Source organism: Mobula hypostoma, chromosome 1 (genome assembly GCF_963921235.1).
Source record: "Mobula hypostoma chromosome 1, sMobHyp1.1, whole genome shotgun sequence".
NCBI classification, from domain to species: domain Eukaryota; kingdom Metazoa; phylum Chordata; class Chondrichthyes; order Myliobatiformes; family Myliobatidae; genus Mobula; species Mobula hypostoma.
In genome coordinates this window covers 150,622,148-150,637,324 of record NC_086097.1, presented here as the reverse complement: position 1 = coordinate 150,637,324, position 15,177 = coordinate 150,622,148, and the positions used below count along the sequence as shown (strand labels likewise).

The window sequence follows — 15,177 nt, the reverse complement described above, 5'->3', positions numbered from 1 at the left end:
GCACAGCTTTTCTTAGATAAGGGGCCCAAAACTGGTCAGGATTGGTAGTATCAGGAAGGTGAAAGTGTTCAGATGGGAAGCTGTTTTTTGTAATCTGTTTTTCTCTAAGTGAGATTACTGCTGAACTGGCATATAGTTTGGATCTCAAAATAACACAAATTATGTTTTAACAAAGTAACTGGAATAAAATCTGAATATTTTCCTGATAGTTAAATTTCTGCTTTTTTCTTTCACGTCCACCTTCCCATACCGTTGCACAGAGCTGGTTTCAATCTTCATGTGCAAACTCTGCAATTTGTTTTCCCCATGTCAAGATGAGCTATTAACTCATTTCTCTGAGAAGCATGCAGAGGAAGGCCATGCACCAGATGATGTCATTGTCCCATTACGACCTCTTCCGGCATCGGAGAAGCCTGAGAGAACTGAAGAAGGTAGGATCCCAAATTAATCGCACCTTTCTTCATTCACGTTATGTATTTATCCTCAATTAATTATTTTCAGATCTTCAATCTGATCTATCAATTAACTTACTGAGTTTGGAGTCCTACGTTTGGATTAAAGAATCAATGGATTCAAAGATACCATAGTTTTGTCAGCTACATGAAACCCTTATACATATCAATAAATTAATTGATACTGTGTCAATGTTAGTGGTACAAACTGATCCGAACAAAACCAAACAATTGCAGTGTTACAGTAACCAGTCAAGTTGCTCAGTTGTTCATCGAGTGGAATTTTAGAGGTAATCCTTACTTTCAGGAAATTACATTGGATCCAAAGACTGGTGAGTGCTTCATGGGAAATGGGGCATTTCAAGACAACAGAATTTCTGAACCTGCGAGTTTTCTATGCAACGGAAATTGGTAGGAACCAGAAAGCTAAGTAGTTAACTGCTTAATACAAAATATCATAGTAGCCAAGAAATCACAAGGGTTGAAAGTTGATGGACTCCTTAACTGTGACAGAAAAGGAGATGGATTTTTTTAAAAACGGTCACATTTTTTTGAAGATGTCAGAATGCACTTTACAGAATCCATTTGTTTTCAGAGTTAATTGTGGTCCAGGAGATAACTTTTTGAAATATTGCAATGAAATCTTTTTCATACTTCTACGGAATTACATGGGTCTCAGTCTATACTGAAGTGCCAGCCTTTATTTTTGTGCTAAGAACTCTGAAGTACAACTGTGCCAGGACATTTGGAGGGTTGTGGAAGCAAGGTCATTATGTTGTTAAGAAATGCATAGATAAATATTTGAAAGGCCACGGAACAGAGGATAAATCGGAACTGGCACAGAACAGTTGTTAAGGCCAGCATTGATGGTCATAATGAATGGTGGGGCAGGTTTGAGTGACCTGCTGGCCATATGTTCTTGAGCCTGTATTTAATTTGAGCCCAATATCATTGATGCGGAAAGTGGCCAGTGAGTGAGTGGGCCAGTGAAGGAGTGGAGCTTTGAGGCTTTGACTTGAGAGATTCTGGCAGTTTTGGCAGTTTGTGCAATCAAGTCAATCAAGATTTGAATATATCAGCAGAAAGCCGTTGATTAGACAATCAAGATTTGAATAGCTCAGACTCAGCAGAAAGCAGCTGATTGGGCAATCGAGGTCGGGTGACCAAGCAGTTTGAAAAGCTCAAACAGATAAATAGAGGAGTAGCTCAAGCGGAGCGGCCTGTGGAAAGCGGCCAGAGCGTGAGCGGGCGAGCGAGCCAGCCAGCCAGCCAGTGAAGGAGTGGAGCTTTGAGGCTTTGACTCGAAAGGCTTCGACGAGAAGAGGCGGAGGATGAGCTCGCTCGCAGTTAGTCCTTACAATGTCTCCTGAGACGGTGATGTGCCTGTCATGTGAGATGTGGCAGTCTTGGGGGAACGCCCCTCTCCTGCAGAGTCACATCTGCCAGAAGTGCATATGGCTGGGCGATCTGGAAGACCATGTAAGGAATCTGAAGCAGCAGCTGGATGACCTTCGACTCATAAGGGAGAATGAGGCAGTCATAGATGAGAGGTACAGGGAGGTAGTCACACCTAGGCTGTCGGAAGCAGGTCGTTGGGTGACAGTCAGAGGGGGAAAGTGAAGGTGAGCAGACAGGTAGTGCAGAGCACCTCTGTAGCCATTCCCCTGAATAATAAGTTTACTGTCCTAGATACCGTTGGAGGGGACGACCGACCAGGTGTGAGCCACGGTGGCAGGGCCTCTGGCACTGAGTCTGACCCAGTGGTGCAGAAGGGTGGGACGGAGACGAGGAGAGCTTTCATCATTGGAGACTCTATAGTCAGGAGAGCAGACAGGAAACTTTGTGGATGTGAGAAGGACACCCGCATGGTTTGTTGCCTCCCGGGTGCCAGGGTCTGGGATGTCTCTGACCGGGTGCGCGACATCCTGGTACGAGAGGGAAAGCAACCAGAAGTCATGATACATGTTGGGACCAACGACATGGGCAGGAAGAGGGATGAGGTCCTGAGTGTGAGTTTCGGGAATTAGGCAGAAGGCTGAAGATCAGGACCTCAAGGGTGGCGTTTTCAGGATTGCTGCCAGTGCTACGTGACAGTGATGGTAAGAATTGGAGGAGATGGCAGTTGAATGCGTGGCTGAGGAGTTGGTGCAGGGAACAGGGTTTTTGGATTATTGGGATCTCTTTTGGGGAAGGTGGGACCCGTACAGATTGGGTGGGTTGCACCTGAACTCGAGGGGGAGCAATATCCTTGCAGGTAGGTTTGCTAGCATGGTTTGGGAGGGTTTAAACTAATTTGCAAGGGGGATGGGACCCAGAGCGATAGACCAGTGAAAGAAGTGCATGCAGTAAAGCCAGATCTAACATACAGAGAGGCTTTGAGGAAAGAGAAGCAGAATAAACAGTGTAAAGGTAGTAAGGTAGAAGGGCTGAAGTGTGTGTACCTCAATGCAAGAAGCATCAGGAACAAAGGTGATGAACTGAGAGCTTGGATACATACATGGAATTATGATGTAGTGGCCATTACAGAGACTTGGCTGGCACCAGGGCAGGAATGGATTCTCAATATTCCCGGATTTCAGTGCTTTAAAAGGGATGGGGGGGGGTGGAGGGGAGGAGGGGTGGCATTACTGGTCAGGGATACTATTACAGCTACAGAAAGGGTGAGTGATGTAGCAGGATCCTCTTTTGAGTCAGTATGGGTGGAAGTCAGGAACAGGAAGGAAGCAGTTACTCTATTGGAGGTATTCTATAGGCCTCCTGGTAGCAGCAGAGATACAGAGGAGCAGACTGGGAGGCAGATTTTGGAAAGGTGCAAAAATAACAGGGTTGTTGTCATGGGTGACTTTAACTTCCCTAATATTGATAGGCACCCGATTAGTTCCAAGGGTTTAGATGGGGCAGAGTTTGTTAAGTGCGTCCAGGATGGATTCCTGTCACAGTATGTGGACAGGCCGACCAGGGGGAATGCCATACTAGATCTAGTACTTGGTAATGAACCGGGTCAGGTCACAGATCTCTCAGTGGGTGAGCATCTGGGGGACAGTGACCACCGCTCCCTGGACTTTTGCATTATCATGGAAAAGGATAGAAACAGAGAGGACAGGAAAATTTTTAATTGGGGAAGGGCAAATTATGAGGCTATAAGGCTAGGACTTGCGGGTGTGAATTGAAATGATGTTTTTGCAGGGAAATGTACTATGGACATGTGGTCGATGTTTAGAGATCTCTTGCAGGATGTTAGGGATAAATTTGTCCTGGTGAGGAAGATAAAGACTGGTAGGGTGAAGGAACCATGGGTGACAAGTGAGGTGGAAAATCTAGTCAGATGGAAGAAGGCAGCATACATGAGGTTTGCCTTATGTAGAAGCAAGGATCAGATGGGTCTATTGAGGAATGTAGGGAAGCAAGAAAGGAGCTTAAGAAAGGGCTGAGAAGAGCAAGAAGGGGGCATGAGAAGGCCTTGGCGAGTAGGGTAAAGGAAAACCCCAAGGCATTCTTCAATTGCGTGAAGAAAAAAAGGATGACAGGAGTGAAGGTAGGACTGATAAAGAGAGATAAAGGTGGGAAGATGTGCCTGGAGGCTGTGGAAGTGAGCGAGGTCCTCAATGAATACTTCTCACCAGTATTCACCAACGAGAGGGAACTTGATGAAGGTGAGGACAATATGAGTGAGGTTGATGTTCTGGAGCATGTTGATTTTAAGGGAGAGGAGGTGTTGGAGTTGTTAAAATACATTAGGATGGATAATTCCATGGGGCCTGACGGAATATTCCCCAGGCTGCTCCACGAGGTGAGGGAAGAGATTGCTGAGCCTCTGGCTAGGATCTTTATGTCCTCGTTGTCCACGGGCATGGTACCAGAGGATTGGAGGGAGGCAAATGTTGTCCCCTTATTCAAAAAAGGTAGTAGGGATAGTCCAGGTAATTATAGACCATGTGAGCCTTACGCCTGTGGTGGGAAAGCTGTTGGAAAAGATTCTTAGAGATAGGATCTATGGGCATTTAGAGAATCATGGTCTGATCAGGGACAGTCAGCATGGCTTTGTGAAGGGCAGATCATGTCTAACAAGCCTGATAGAGTTCTTTGAGGAGGTGACCAGGCATATAGATGAGGGTAGTGCAGTGGTTGTGATCTATATGGATTTTAGTAAGGCATTTGACAAGGTTCCACACAGTATGCTTATTCAGAAAGTCAGAAGGCATAGGATCCAGGGAAGTTTGGCCAGGTGGATTCAGAATTGGCTTGCCTGCAGAAGGCAGAGGGTGGTGGTGGAGGGAGTACATTCAGATTGGAGGATTGTGACTAGTGGTGTCCCACAAGGATCTGTTCTGGGACCTCTACTTTTTGTGATTTTTATTAACGACCTGGATGTTGGGGTAGAAGGGTGGGTTGGCAAGTTTGCAGACGACACAAAGGTTGGTGGTGTTGTAGATAGTGTAGAGGATTGTCAAAGATTGCAGAGAGACATTGATAGGATGCAGAAGTGGGCTGAGAAGTGGCAGATGGAGTTTAATCCGGAGAAGTGTGAGGTGGTACACTTTGGAAGGACAAACTCCAAGGCAGAGTACAAAGTAAATGGCAGGATACTTGGTAGTGTGGAGGAGCAGAGGAATCTGGGGGTACATGTCCACAGATCCCTGAAAGTTGCCTCACAGGTAGATAGGGTAGTTAAGAAAGCTTATGGGGTGTTAGCTTTCATAAGTCGAGGGATAGAGTTTAAGAGTCGCGGGGTAATGATGCAGCTCTATAAAACTCTGGTTAGGCCACACATGGAGTACTGTGTCCATTTCTGGTCGCCTCACTGTAGGAAGGATGTGGAAGCATTGGAAAGGGTACAGAGGATATTTACCAGGATGCTGCCTGGTTTAGAGAGTATGCATTATGATCAGAGATTAGGGGAGCCAGGGCTTTACTCTTTGGAGAGAAGGAGAATGAGAGGAGACATGATAGAGATGTACAAGATAATAAGAGGAATAGATAGAGTGGATAGCCTGTGCCTCTTCCCCAGGGCACCACTGCTCAATAGAAGAGGACATGGTTTTAAGGTAAGGGGTGGGAAGTTCAAGGGGGATATTAGAGCAAGGTTTTTTACTCAGAGAGTGGTTGGTGTGTGGAATACACTGCCTGAGTCAGTGGTGGAGGCAGATACACTAGTCAAGTTTAAAAGACTACTAGACAGGTATATGGAGGAATTTAAGGTGGGGGGTTATATGGGAGGCAGGGATTGAGAGTCGGCACAACATTGCGGGCCGAAGGGCCTGTAATGTGCTGTACTATTCTATGTTCTATGAAACAATATTCAATTAAGTCTGAAGAACTTTCCAGGAGCACTGCCAGTTTATTCAAAAATGAAGTACCGATCTTAAGTAGGCAAGCTAGAAATGAAAGCCCGATCCTAAAGCCAGGAGATCCTGCAAGCAACAGGAAAGATCTCACAGCCAGAAACATGCTTGTCTCAGTTTTCCAGTTTTGATGAGCAATGCTTGAATATAAATGTTGATTCTATGTCTCCTCTCGCTGACACTGCCTGACTTTTTGAGTACACTCAAAAAAACTTTGTTTTTGTATTAAAGCAGGGGAGTCTTGTTATAGCTGTACAAGTCAATGTTAAGAGCACGTATGGACTATGATGTGCAGTTTTGATCTTTTTTTAGGAAGGTAATTTTCAAAGAAAAAAATCAACAGTTGTTTTGTGTGATGAAGGAGTTAACTGAAAGGAAAAATTTAAGCAGGTTTTGCATAACCTCATGCAGTTTTGAAGAATATCAGAAGATTCCATGGAAGCTTTTGAGATTCTGTATGCTGTTTTTTCTTGTGTGAAACCTAAAACTGGTGTGCACATAGCTTTAAGAGTTGCTCACTTAAGACCAATGTAAGCCCTATTTTTCTGATGGTTGTGAATCTTAGGAATACTCCGCTCATACGGACTGTGGAGGCTGAATAATTGAATATTCATGGCCATAGAGAAATCTTTCCTCTGTAAAGGTGTTTAAAAAGTGGAGCTGAGGCAAAGATCAGATTTTATTTTCATAATCAAAGGGTTTGTTTTTTTCTGTAAAACAATTACTGGACATGAACAAACAAGAGAAAATCTGCAGATGCTGGAAATCCGAGCAACACACACAAAATGCTGGAGGAACTCAGCAGGCCAGGCAGCATCTATGGAAAAAATACAGTCGCTGTTCCCATCCTGCCGATGGGTTTCAGCCCGAAACGTCGACTATACTTTTTCCCGTAAATACTGCCTGGCCTACTGAGTTCCTCCAATATTTTGTGTGTGTTACTGGGTGTGAAATTCATTTGAGGAGAATCAGTGACTAAAATCTCAAGCAACACACATCAAAGTTGCTGGTGAACGCAGCAGCCCAACAGCATCTCTAGGAAGAAGTACAGTCGGCATTTCGGGCCGAGACCAAAATCTCAAGGCAGCTCTTGTGGCTTTCATTTAAACTAATCACCTGCACTGGAAGCTTTCACTCCAAGGCCAATTGGCATTGAAAGCACGAGTCTACATCTATGTGACACCAAGGAAGGTTTAGGAGCATTTTTGAATAAGTTACTCTATTGTCATTAAGGAGACAAAGTAGATGCAATTAGTGATGCACTGGATGAAACTTCAAATTTCTGCAAATTGATATGGTTCAGGACTTTGCTGGTAAGCAATTATCCCATGTGGTTGTCTGTTCTTATTCTGCCAACATTTACTTTTCCTTTAGTAGAAGTCCCTCCACTTAGTGAGACTGTAGAGGGTGCATTGTTGACTATTTAACCCAAAAAGGCAGTAACCTTGCACTAATGTCACAATGCTTGTCGAAGATTATACCAAATTTGGACCCAAAAATATGTGATGTAATGAGTTCAGCTGATGTCACAATGAGCAGCCAGCTTTGTGTATGTTATATAAAGCTGCAACAGACATAAAGATACACAATCTGTGAACCTCAAGCTTGAACATAGCGATGTGTTGCAGTGGGAAGCGGCGAGGGCCAAAGCTAGCCAAGGCTCATCGGAATTTCTCAAGTCCAATTCATCACCGTAAGAATGCCAAAGGAAAATGTAAAAAACAAAGAGTTAAGAAAAGACGTGCACGTTGCAGGCGGTGAAAAGATGCCCTAATAGTAAAAGGCCTAGAACAAGAAATGAACATGAAATAGACTGTGTTGTGAACATCTACCGGCCTAAAAAAAAGCCCATCATCACTTTTACTGTACCACACCAATGTACATGAAATAATAAAATTCTCAGAAAGCCTGAGGATTCAAATGAAAACTAGGCTTGTGTGTTTCATTTTAACTAATAATCTATGGTTAGCATGCGGTGGGTGTTAAATTTAAAACTCGCCCATCTACTGTGTACCACATATAAATATCTACATCAATACTTAAGATTCAAATTGATTAACCATTTGTACATCAAAACACACAGGCAAATGCACTGTTTGTGATAATCAACACACCAGAGGGTGCGTGGGGGCAGCCTACAAGTGTCGGGATACATAGAGAAAATATCTCATGCCTACAATGCATGATAGAATGCAGAACACAAAACGAGCAAAACAAGCCCTGTACCTTCCTCCCAACAACACACATACTTAATCCTCTAACCCAACGACAGGTAATCTTCTTTGGCCTCTAGCCATCCATGCTACTGTCCTGGGGCACGTCAGGAGTAAAGGAAAGCATGGCTGATGAATTTGTCATTGTTGGCGGTCCAATTAGCTAAGGAGTGATTAAGGGCCTCTTAATGGTTGATGTGGATATCTATGTGTGGAGCCACAGTAGATAGCCATAGTTTTAAGTGAACATTTCTTGTCTGTATTTGCATCGAGAAGGCCATGGAAGCAATGGAATTCAGGGAAAAGAATAGAGATGCCCTGAATTGTATCCAGATGACAAAACAGGAGGTGGTGGCAGTGTTAGGAGAGCAAAAAGATGGAGAAGAACCCAGGGCCTGACCAAGTCTATCCTAGGAAATTGAGGGAAACTAGGGAAGAAATTGCTGGGGCCCTGGCTAAGATATTTATATCAGAGTTAGGCATGGGTTAGGTAGTGGACGACTAGAAGGTAGCTAGCATTGTGCTTTTAAAAAGGCTGTAATGACAAGCCATAGAACAGCAGGCCAGTGAGCCTAACATCAGTTATGAGAAAGTTACTGGAGACAAGATCTATCTGCATTTGGAAAGGCGTGAATTTGAGTTTTTTGAAGAGGGCAGCAAGAAATTGTTTGAGACAGGATGGTAGATGTTGTCTACATAGATTTTAGCCTTTTGAAAGATCCAAACATTGACATGTTTGTGGTCAACACTAAAATTGGTGTTATTAGTGGACAGTGCAGATGATATTTTAAGATTACAGTGGAACCTAGAAAAAAACTGGGTAAGTGGGATAAGAAATGACAGATGGAGTTTGAACTCTGACAACTGCAAAGGCTTGCATATTGTTAAGTTAAAGCAGTGCTGGACTTACACAATAAATGGCAGGGTTCTTGGGAATGGTACAACAGAGAGACGAAGAGGTACAAGTCATTCCCTGTTAGAGAGGGTGGTGGTGAAGGCATTTGACATGCTGGTCTTTGTTACTCAGGGCATCGAGTGCAGCGGTTGAGACACTAGGTTACAACTGTACAGGATGTTGGAAAGGCTACACTTGGACTTGTGGGTGGCCTGATTGCCAAAGCGTGCAGAACAAAGGGCGTGAGTTTTAAGGAAAGACTGGATAGGCTTGGGCTTTGGAGGCTGAGGAATGACCTTATAAAGATTTATAAAATCACAATGGCCCTAGATAAATGGTTATAGTTGTTTTCCCAGGATAGGGGAGTTTAAAACTAGATGACATAGGTCCGAGAGTGGGAAGGATTTAAAGCGGGCAAAGAGGCCTTTCTTTCATACAGAGGGTGGTGGGTATTTACAAAGAGCTGTCAGAGAAAGTAGCAGTTAAAAGGAATTTGAACAGCTACATGGATTGGAAAGGTTTGGATGGATAAGGGCCAAATACAGGCAAATAGGATTAGCTCAATTTTGTTACTCAACGAGTGGGTTAAAGAGTAAAATCAAGATGTATTGTAATCAACCATGCCCAAAGTGTCTATTCTGAAACTTTCTTCCTTGCAATATATCTTCAAACTTGATGGTCTGAATGACCTCTTTGTAAGTTATATCGTTCTTTCAAGATTGATGGGGGAATCAAGAACTAGAGGACAGAAGTTTAAGGTGAGAGATATAATAGGAACCTGAAGGGAAACTTTCGCACAGAGGGTGGTTAGTCTATGGAATGACAACTTTTAACTGGTACTTGTACATGAATAGGAAAGGTTTAGAGGAATATGGGCCAAACGTGGGAGCATGGGACCAGCTTAGATGGAAATCTTAGTATGCTCAGGACAGCTGGGCCAAAGGGTCTATTTACAACCACAGAATATGAGATTCAGTTAATAGGAATTATTGGGTGTGAAGCAATATGCAAGCAAATAAGCTTGAAAGTTAAAATCCAAGGACCTAAAGAGTTACACGACCCAGTTAAAATCATTGATACAGATCATAAGACATAAGAGCAGGATTAGGCCATTTAGCCTGTCGAGTCTGTTCCACCATTCCATCACGGCTAATCTTGTATCCCACTCAACCCCATACACCTGCCTTCTCGTCATATCCCTGACCAATCAGGAAACAATCAACTTCTGCCTTAAATATACCCATGGACTTGGCTTCCACTGCAGTCTGTGGCAGAGCATTCCAGAATTTACTGCTCTCTGGCTAAAAAAATACCTCCTTGCCTCTCTTCTAAAGGATCGCCCCTCAATTTTGAGGCTGTGCCATCTAGTTCTGGATACTCCCACCATAGGAAACATCCTCTCCACATCCTCCCTTTCTGGTCCTTTTAAATTTGGTAGTTTCAATGAGATACCATGCATTCTTCTAAATTCCAGTGAGTACAGGCCCAAAGCTGCCAAACACTTCTCATATGTTAACCCCTTCATTCCCGGAATCATCCTCATGAACCTCCTCTGGACTCTCTCCAATGACAACACATCCTTTCTGAGATATTGGGCCCAAAACTGTTGACAATACTCCAAGTGTGGCCCGACTAGTGTCTCATAAAGGCTTGCTGAATTCACAAATCATCACCCAAAAAATTTCAGATGATGCAATTCAGTCTCAGAATATATGTGGGGAAAAATTAGGTTTTTTTATAATGTGTGCAGATGGTATGACTTTGTGTTATGGAAAATTGTGGTGTAGTCCATTTTTAGCATATTTAACCCTACACCCCTTCCTCTACCCTAGTAACACAGGGTTTGCCTGTTATAATTTTAACTATAGGTATTTGATTGAATCATTCATAATGGTATGGAAACTTTTAACAAAGTTGGTGTAACCCTGTTATGTCTCTGTTTTATTATAGTGACAGTAGCTGCAAAGAGAAAAAGAGGAAGACCTAAAGGGTCAAAGAAGAAATTCTATGCTGAAGCAGAGGAGTCGGGAGATGCCAGTAACTGCGGCCTGAGCACAGAGGGCAAACCTGACCAAGACGAGGAAGACTTGGAAGAATCAGACAGTTTGGATTGTCGGAAGTGCAGTCGGAAGTTCTCAAATAGGAGGCAGCTGCGGAAGCATCGTTGCTTTGTTGTATTGAAGGATGATGGCGGGGAAGAAGATGAAGCAGAAGACGGTAATACCTGATAAATCACACTGATCTAATATTGTGAAATTGTTTTTTAACCAGATATAGTTTGATTTTATTCTTCATTTATGGGTGTGAAAGTTTGAACGGAAAGCTCAATAATTTCACTGTGAGAAGTATTTGAATTGCCAATTCTAACAATTTCAAGGCTCATTTATAAATCTCTCCTTGATGCTCATAATAAAGTCCCAGCCTAAAATGAGTGCCAGAATCCCAACTTCAGGACCCAACTGTTGTATGTATTAACCGTCAACAATAATGATCAGTTAGGCACAGAGAAGATTTGTATTTGACAAGTACCTTTATTGTCTCAGCTAACAAGCATGTGAATTTATGCACTAAGTATCTTTGTGCACAACCACTAGGTTTCCCTGACCTCCATGAACAGTCAAAGAATAGTAAAGGTAATACTCAAGAAAGGGAGTCTATGCTGACCAGGCATTCCTTGTGATCCCAAAGTAATCTCCACATGTCCAAAGTGGAGTTATCCACAACCATATTGGCTGGTCTCCTGAGTTGTCGTTGCCTGTGTTCCCCAGATACTCCATTCATATTCTTTTCTTTATCAAGTCAATTTATGATACTTCAATCTCACTGGCTCAAGCTCATCTGACTGACCTGTGTTAGCTTCCCATTGGAGGTGGCCCACGGCTACAAGCAGTATTGCTTTTTTGCTCTTTACTCCAGCCTTGTGGCCTAGGACATTTATTTTGTTCTTTTCAAATCAGAATGGTTCAAACCAGTCAAACCAGATCAGCCAGAAACTGAATCCTGATAAATCAGATCACGGGCTGCTCTTTCTCAGACATCCCACCCGTCCCGGAAGTTCCGGGAGTCTCCCGCATATTGATGGCAGCTCCCTGACACCCGTAAATTATATACAATATCCCAGAAATAGATTTTTTTGAGAGAGAGAAAGAGCGAGAGTGGGAGTGGGAGCGAGAGCGATCATCCTGATTGGTCTCTCTTTGTGCTAAGTAGACCTATCAGTTTTCTCTGTGGGCGGACTTTACAGTCGACCTCTGCCTCGCCATCAGTTCAGTTTTAGTCCTGCACCGCCATGGCAGAGTGTTTCAAAAAAAAACTCACTTCACCTCAGACTACGCTAAAGTATACCCCTGCCTAACAGGGGTCAAAAATATCGACAGTGTTGCTTACTGTACTGTTTGCAACAGTGACTTTTCTATTGCCCAAATGACTGTAAAAGGCATGTTGAGGTGAGCTTAACAGGTGTCATTCGTTCATTAGCATAGGTAATGTTATTTAAACTAGTTGGCTAGCTGCTAAGGAGCTACTCTATTGACGTCCTACGTGATGAGGCCAACCTCCCTGTAGACATGCTTAAAGATGTAATAGAATAAAAAACGACTCATGATAAAGATAGCGGAGTCAAGGGATATGGGGAGAAGGCAGAAATGGGGTACTGATTGTGGATGATTAGCCATGATCACAGTGAATGGTTGTGCTGGCTTGAAGGGCTGAATGGCCTACTCCTGCATCTATTGTCTATTGAAAATATAATATAATATAAGTACAGAAATAGCAAAAAACTATGCCTGCTCGTCAACCAAGACAGCAGCAATTGTGAACATGACGCTGGAACCTGAATGTTCAGAGGATCTGTACAAGTTCATCCGGACAGAAAAAAGGCCATACAGTATTTTGGTTGACGAAAACAATGATATCATGTGTGAGAAGAAATGTACCATTTTAGCCAGGTACTAGAATGAAACACAGGATAAGGTAACAGTTGGATTTGTAGACATGCCAGTGTGCAATGATGCCAAAGCTGAAAACATATTCAACTGCATTGCATCATCCGTGCATGACAAAGGCCTTGAATGGTCTAACCGTGTAGGATTTAGCAGTGACAACTGCAATGTGATGATTGGCAAAAACAACTCTGTCTTATCAAGAGTGAAAGCACAGGCCCCTCATATTTACAGCGTTGGCTGTCTAAGTCACCTGGTCAATATTTGTGCCAAAACTGCTGCTAAGGAGCTCTCAATGTCACCTGAACAACTGCTCATTGACATCTACTACTACTCTGAGAAAAGTTGCAAAGAGAAGACTTAAAACAGTCTCAAGAGTTCTGCAATGTTGTCCAGCAAAGAGTACAAAAGCATTGTCCTACATGCTGGCTTTCTTTAGGAAAATGTTTGGACCATCTGCTCCACCAATGGCCAGCCTTTATTTCATAGTTTGAGTCAAAGAGTGAGAATCAGAAGTCATCTCATATTCAGAAGAGGCTGAAAGACCCCCAAATGAAAATATACACATACTTTCTCCATGATGTCATATAATGTTTTGACAAATTCAATTTGATTTTTCAAAACAAGGCACCTATCCTCTTCAAGTTGGATCAGAGTGTAGAAGAGCTCCTGCCTGACATAGCAAGCAGATTTATTGAGCCAAAGGTATTGAGAGAACAGAACATTCAGGAGATAGATGTGAGCAACCCTGAAATTCACCGCCCAGATGAAAAGCTTTTTACTGGGTACCTGGCAAGGAGGCAGTTGCTAAGCGAATAAGCACAAGAGATCCCCCCTTACAAGACAAAGCAGTTCTTCAAAGATGCTAGAGCATTCTATGTCAGATGCTTTCAAAAAGTCTTGGAGAAGTTCCCAATGAGAGACCAAATCTTGAAAAAACTGTCAGTGGTCAATACAGAGAGCCAAGATTAGGTGAATCCAGACCAGATTTTGACTTTGGCAGAGAGATTTCCAAATGTGATCAAGGCAGATGCAAGAGAACAGCTCCACTTGGAAGTCCTGGATTATGTCTCAACTAACCTCAAAGGACTGGTGCCAAACTACAAAAGTTTGCCAGTTGATGAGTTCTGGGGGAAGCTGTCCAAAGTAAAATCTGTGAGCACAAGGCAGTTGAGATTCAAAGAGCTCTGCTAGTTGATGAAGCTGCTTTTGGTACTGCCAAATTCTAATTGTGATGTAGAAAGGGCATTCAGCATGGTGTGTCACATTAAGACAGAATTCAGAAGTCAGCTGTCTCACAAAACACTTGCAAATCTGATGTCTTGCAAAATTAACAAATTCATTGACACAGACTGCTATGAGGTTGAGACTTCCGGCAAAATGCTCAAATCTGCCAAGCAAGCCACATCACAGTACAAGGAAAGTTTCCGAAAGAAATAGAAAAGCTATTTGTATTAGCATTTAGGTATTAGCATTGAGACTGCCTACAAAATACTCAACAAGGATATATGTCTGTGTGTGTGTGTGTGTGTGTGTGTGTAAATAGTTTCAATATGTGATCAAATAAATTGTTGTGTTCTTTCATAATCAAATGTCCTGTATACATGCACCCTTGGATGTCGGCGGGGGGGGGGGGGGTGTGGTGTGCTACCTCCCTGAAATGAGTTTTTGCAGGATGGGATGCATGCTTTCTGCAAGCCTGCTATTCTACATAATAAACAGCTTCCTATCTGCAGAAACTCCTTGTGTTCACATTGGTCAGAGATAGCTCTGATTAAGCTATCCTTGAGCAAGAACCGAATAGTTCACAAAATGGCAGCTGCAAGAACAGTCTTACAAGATGGCTGCTTTCATTCCTGCAACATGGCAAGAACAAAGACTTTTGTTTTTTTTTTGTTTCCACCACCCTTGCCTTGCTGCTATTCACTGGTTTGTGGATTGTAGTCTTTTCTGGCCAACACAACTCTGAAGCTTGCCTCACTCCTACTCACTGGTTTGTGGATTGTAGTCTTTTCTGGCCAACACAATTCATAAGCTTGAGGTCACTTGTGAGTTTTCTGTCTGAAATTAGGTTATGGTCTAAACTAAATATGGACTCCATGAAATACAAAATTAGGGTTGTTCTGATTACTTTTCCTTGTACTTTCCTGTACACCATTGCTGAAGAGGCAAGTGACTTGGTTTTTAATGATCTTTGAAGCTGTGAGGTTTTTTGGGAGGCATGGCAGGCAGTGCAGCCAGCAAAAATTGCCATTAACACTTGACCTACAAAGTTCTTTTGACTGCAGAGGTAGATAATGTTTCAAATTACTTCTGGCACCAGCACTCAACCAA

At 42.9% G+C, this 15,177-nt stretch overlaps 1 protein-coding gene across 3 annotated transcripts in view; it reads left to right on the top strand.

Annotated features, from left to right (window-relative positions):
• Nucleotides 1-15,177, top strand: part of LOC134351633 (zinc finger protein ZFAT-like) — a 198,271-nt gene that overhangs the window by 2,989 nt on the left and 180,105 nt on the right. For 2 of the 3 annotated variants that reach the window (XM_063058058.1, XM_063058048.1), the window contains exons 2-3: nt 261-431; nt 10,853-11,119. In XM_063058058.1, the coding sequence (XP_062914128.1) occupies nt 261-431; nt 10,853-11,119 (438 nt within the window). The remainder of the gene's footprint in view (nt 1-260; nt 432-10,852; nt 11,120-15,177) is intronic. The other variant, XM_063058064.1, reaches the window with a different exon arrangement.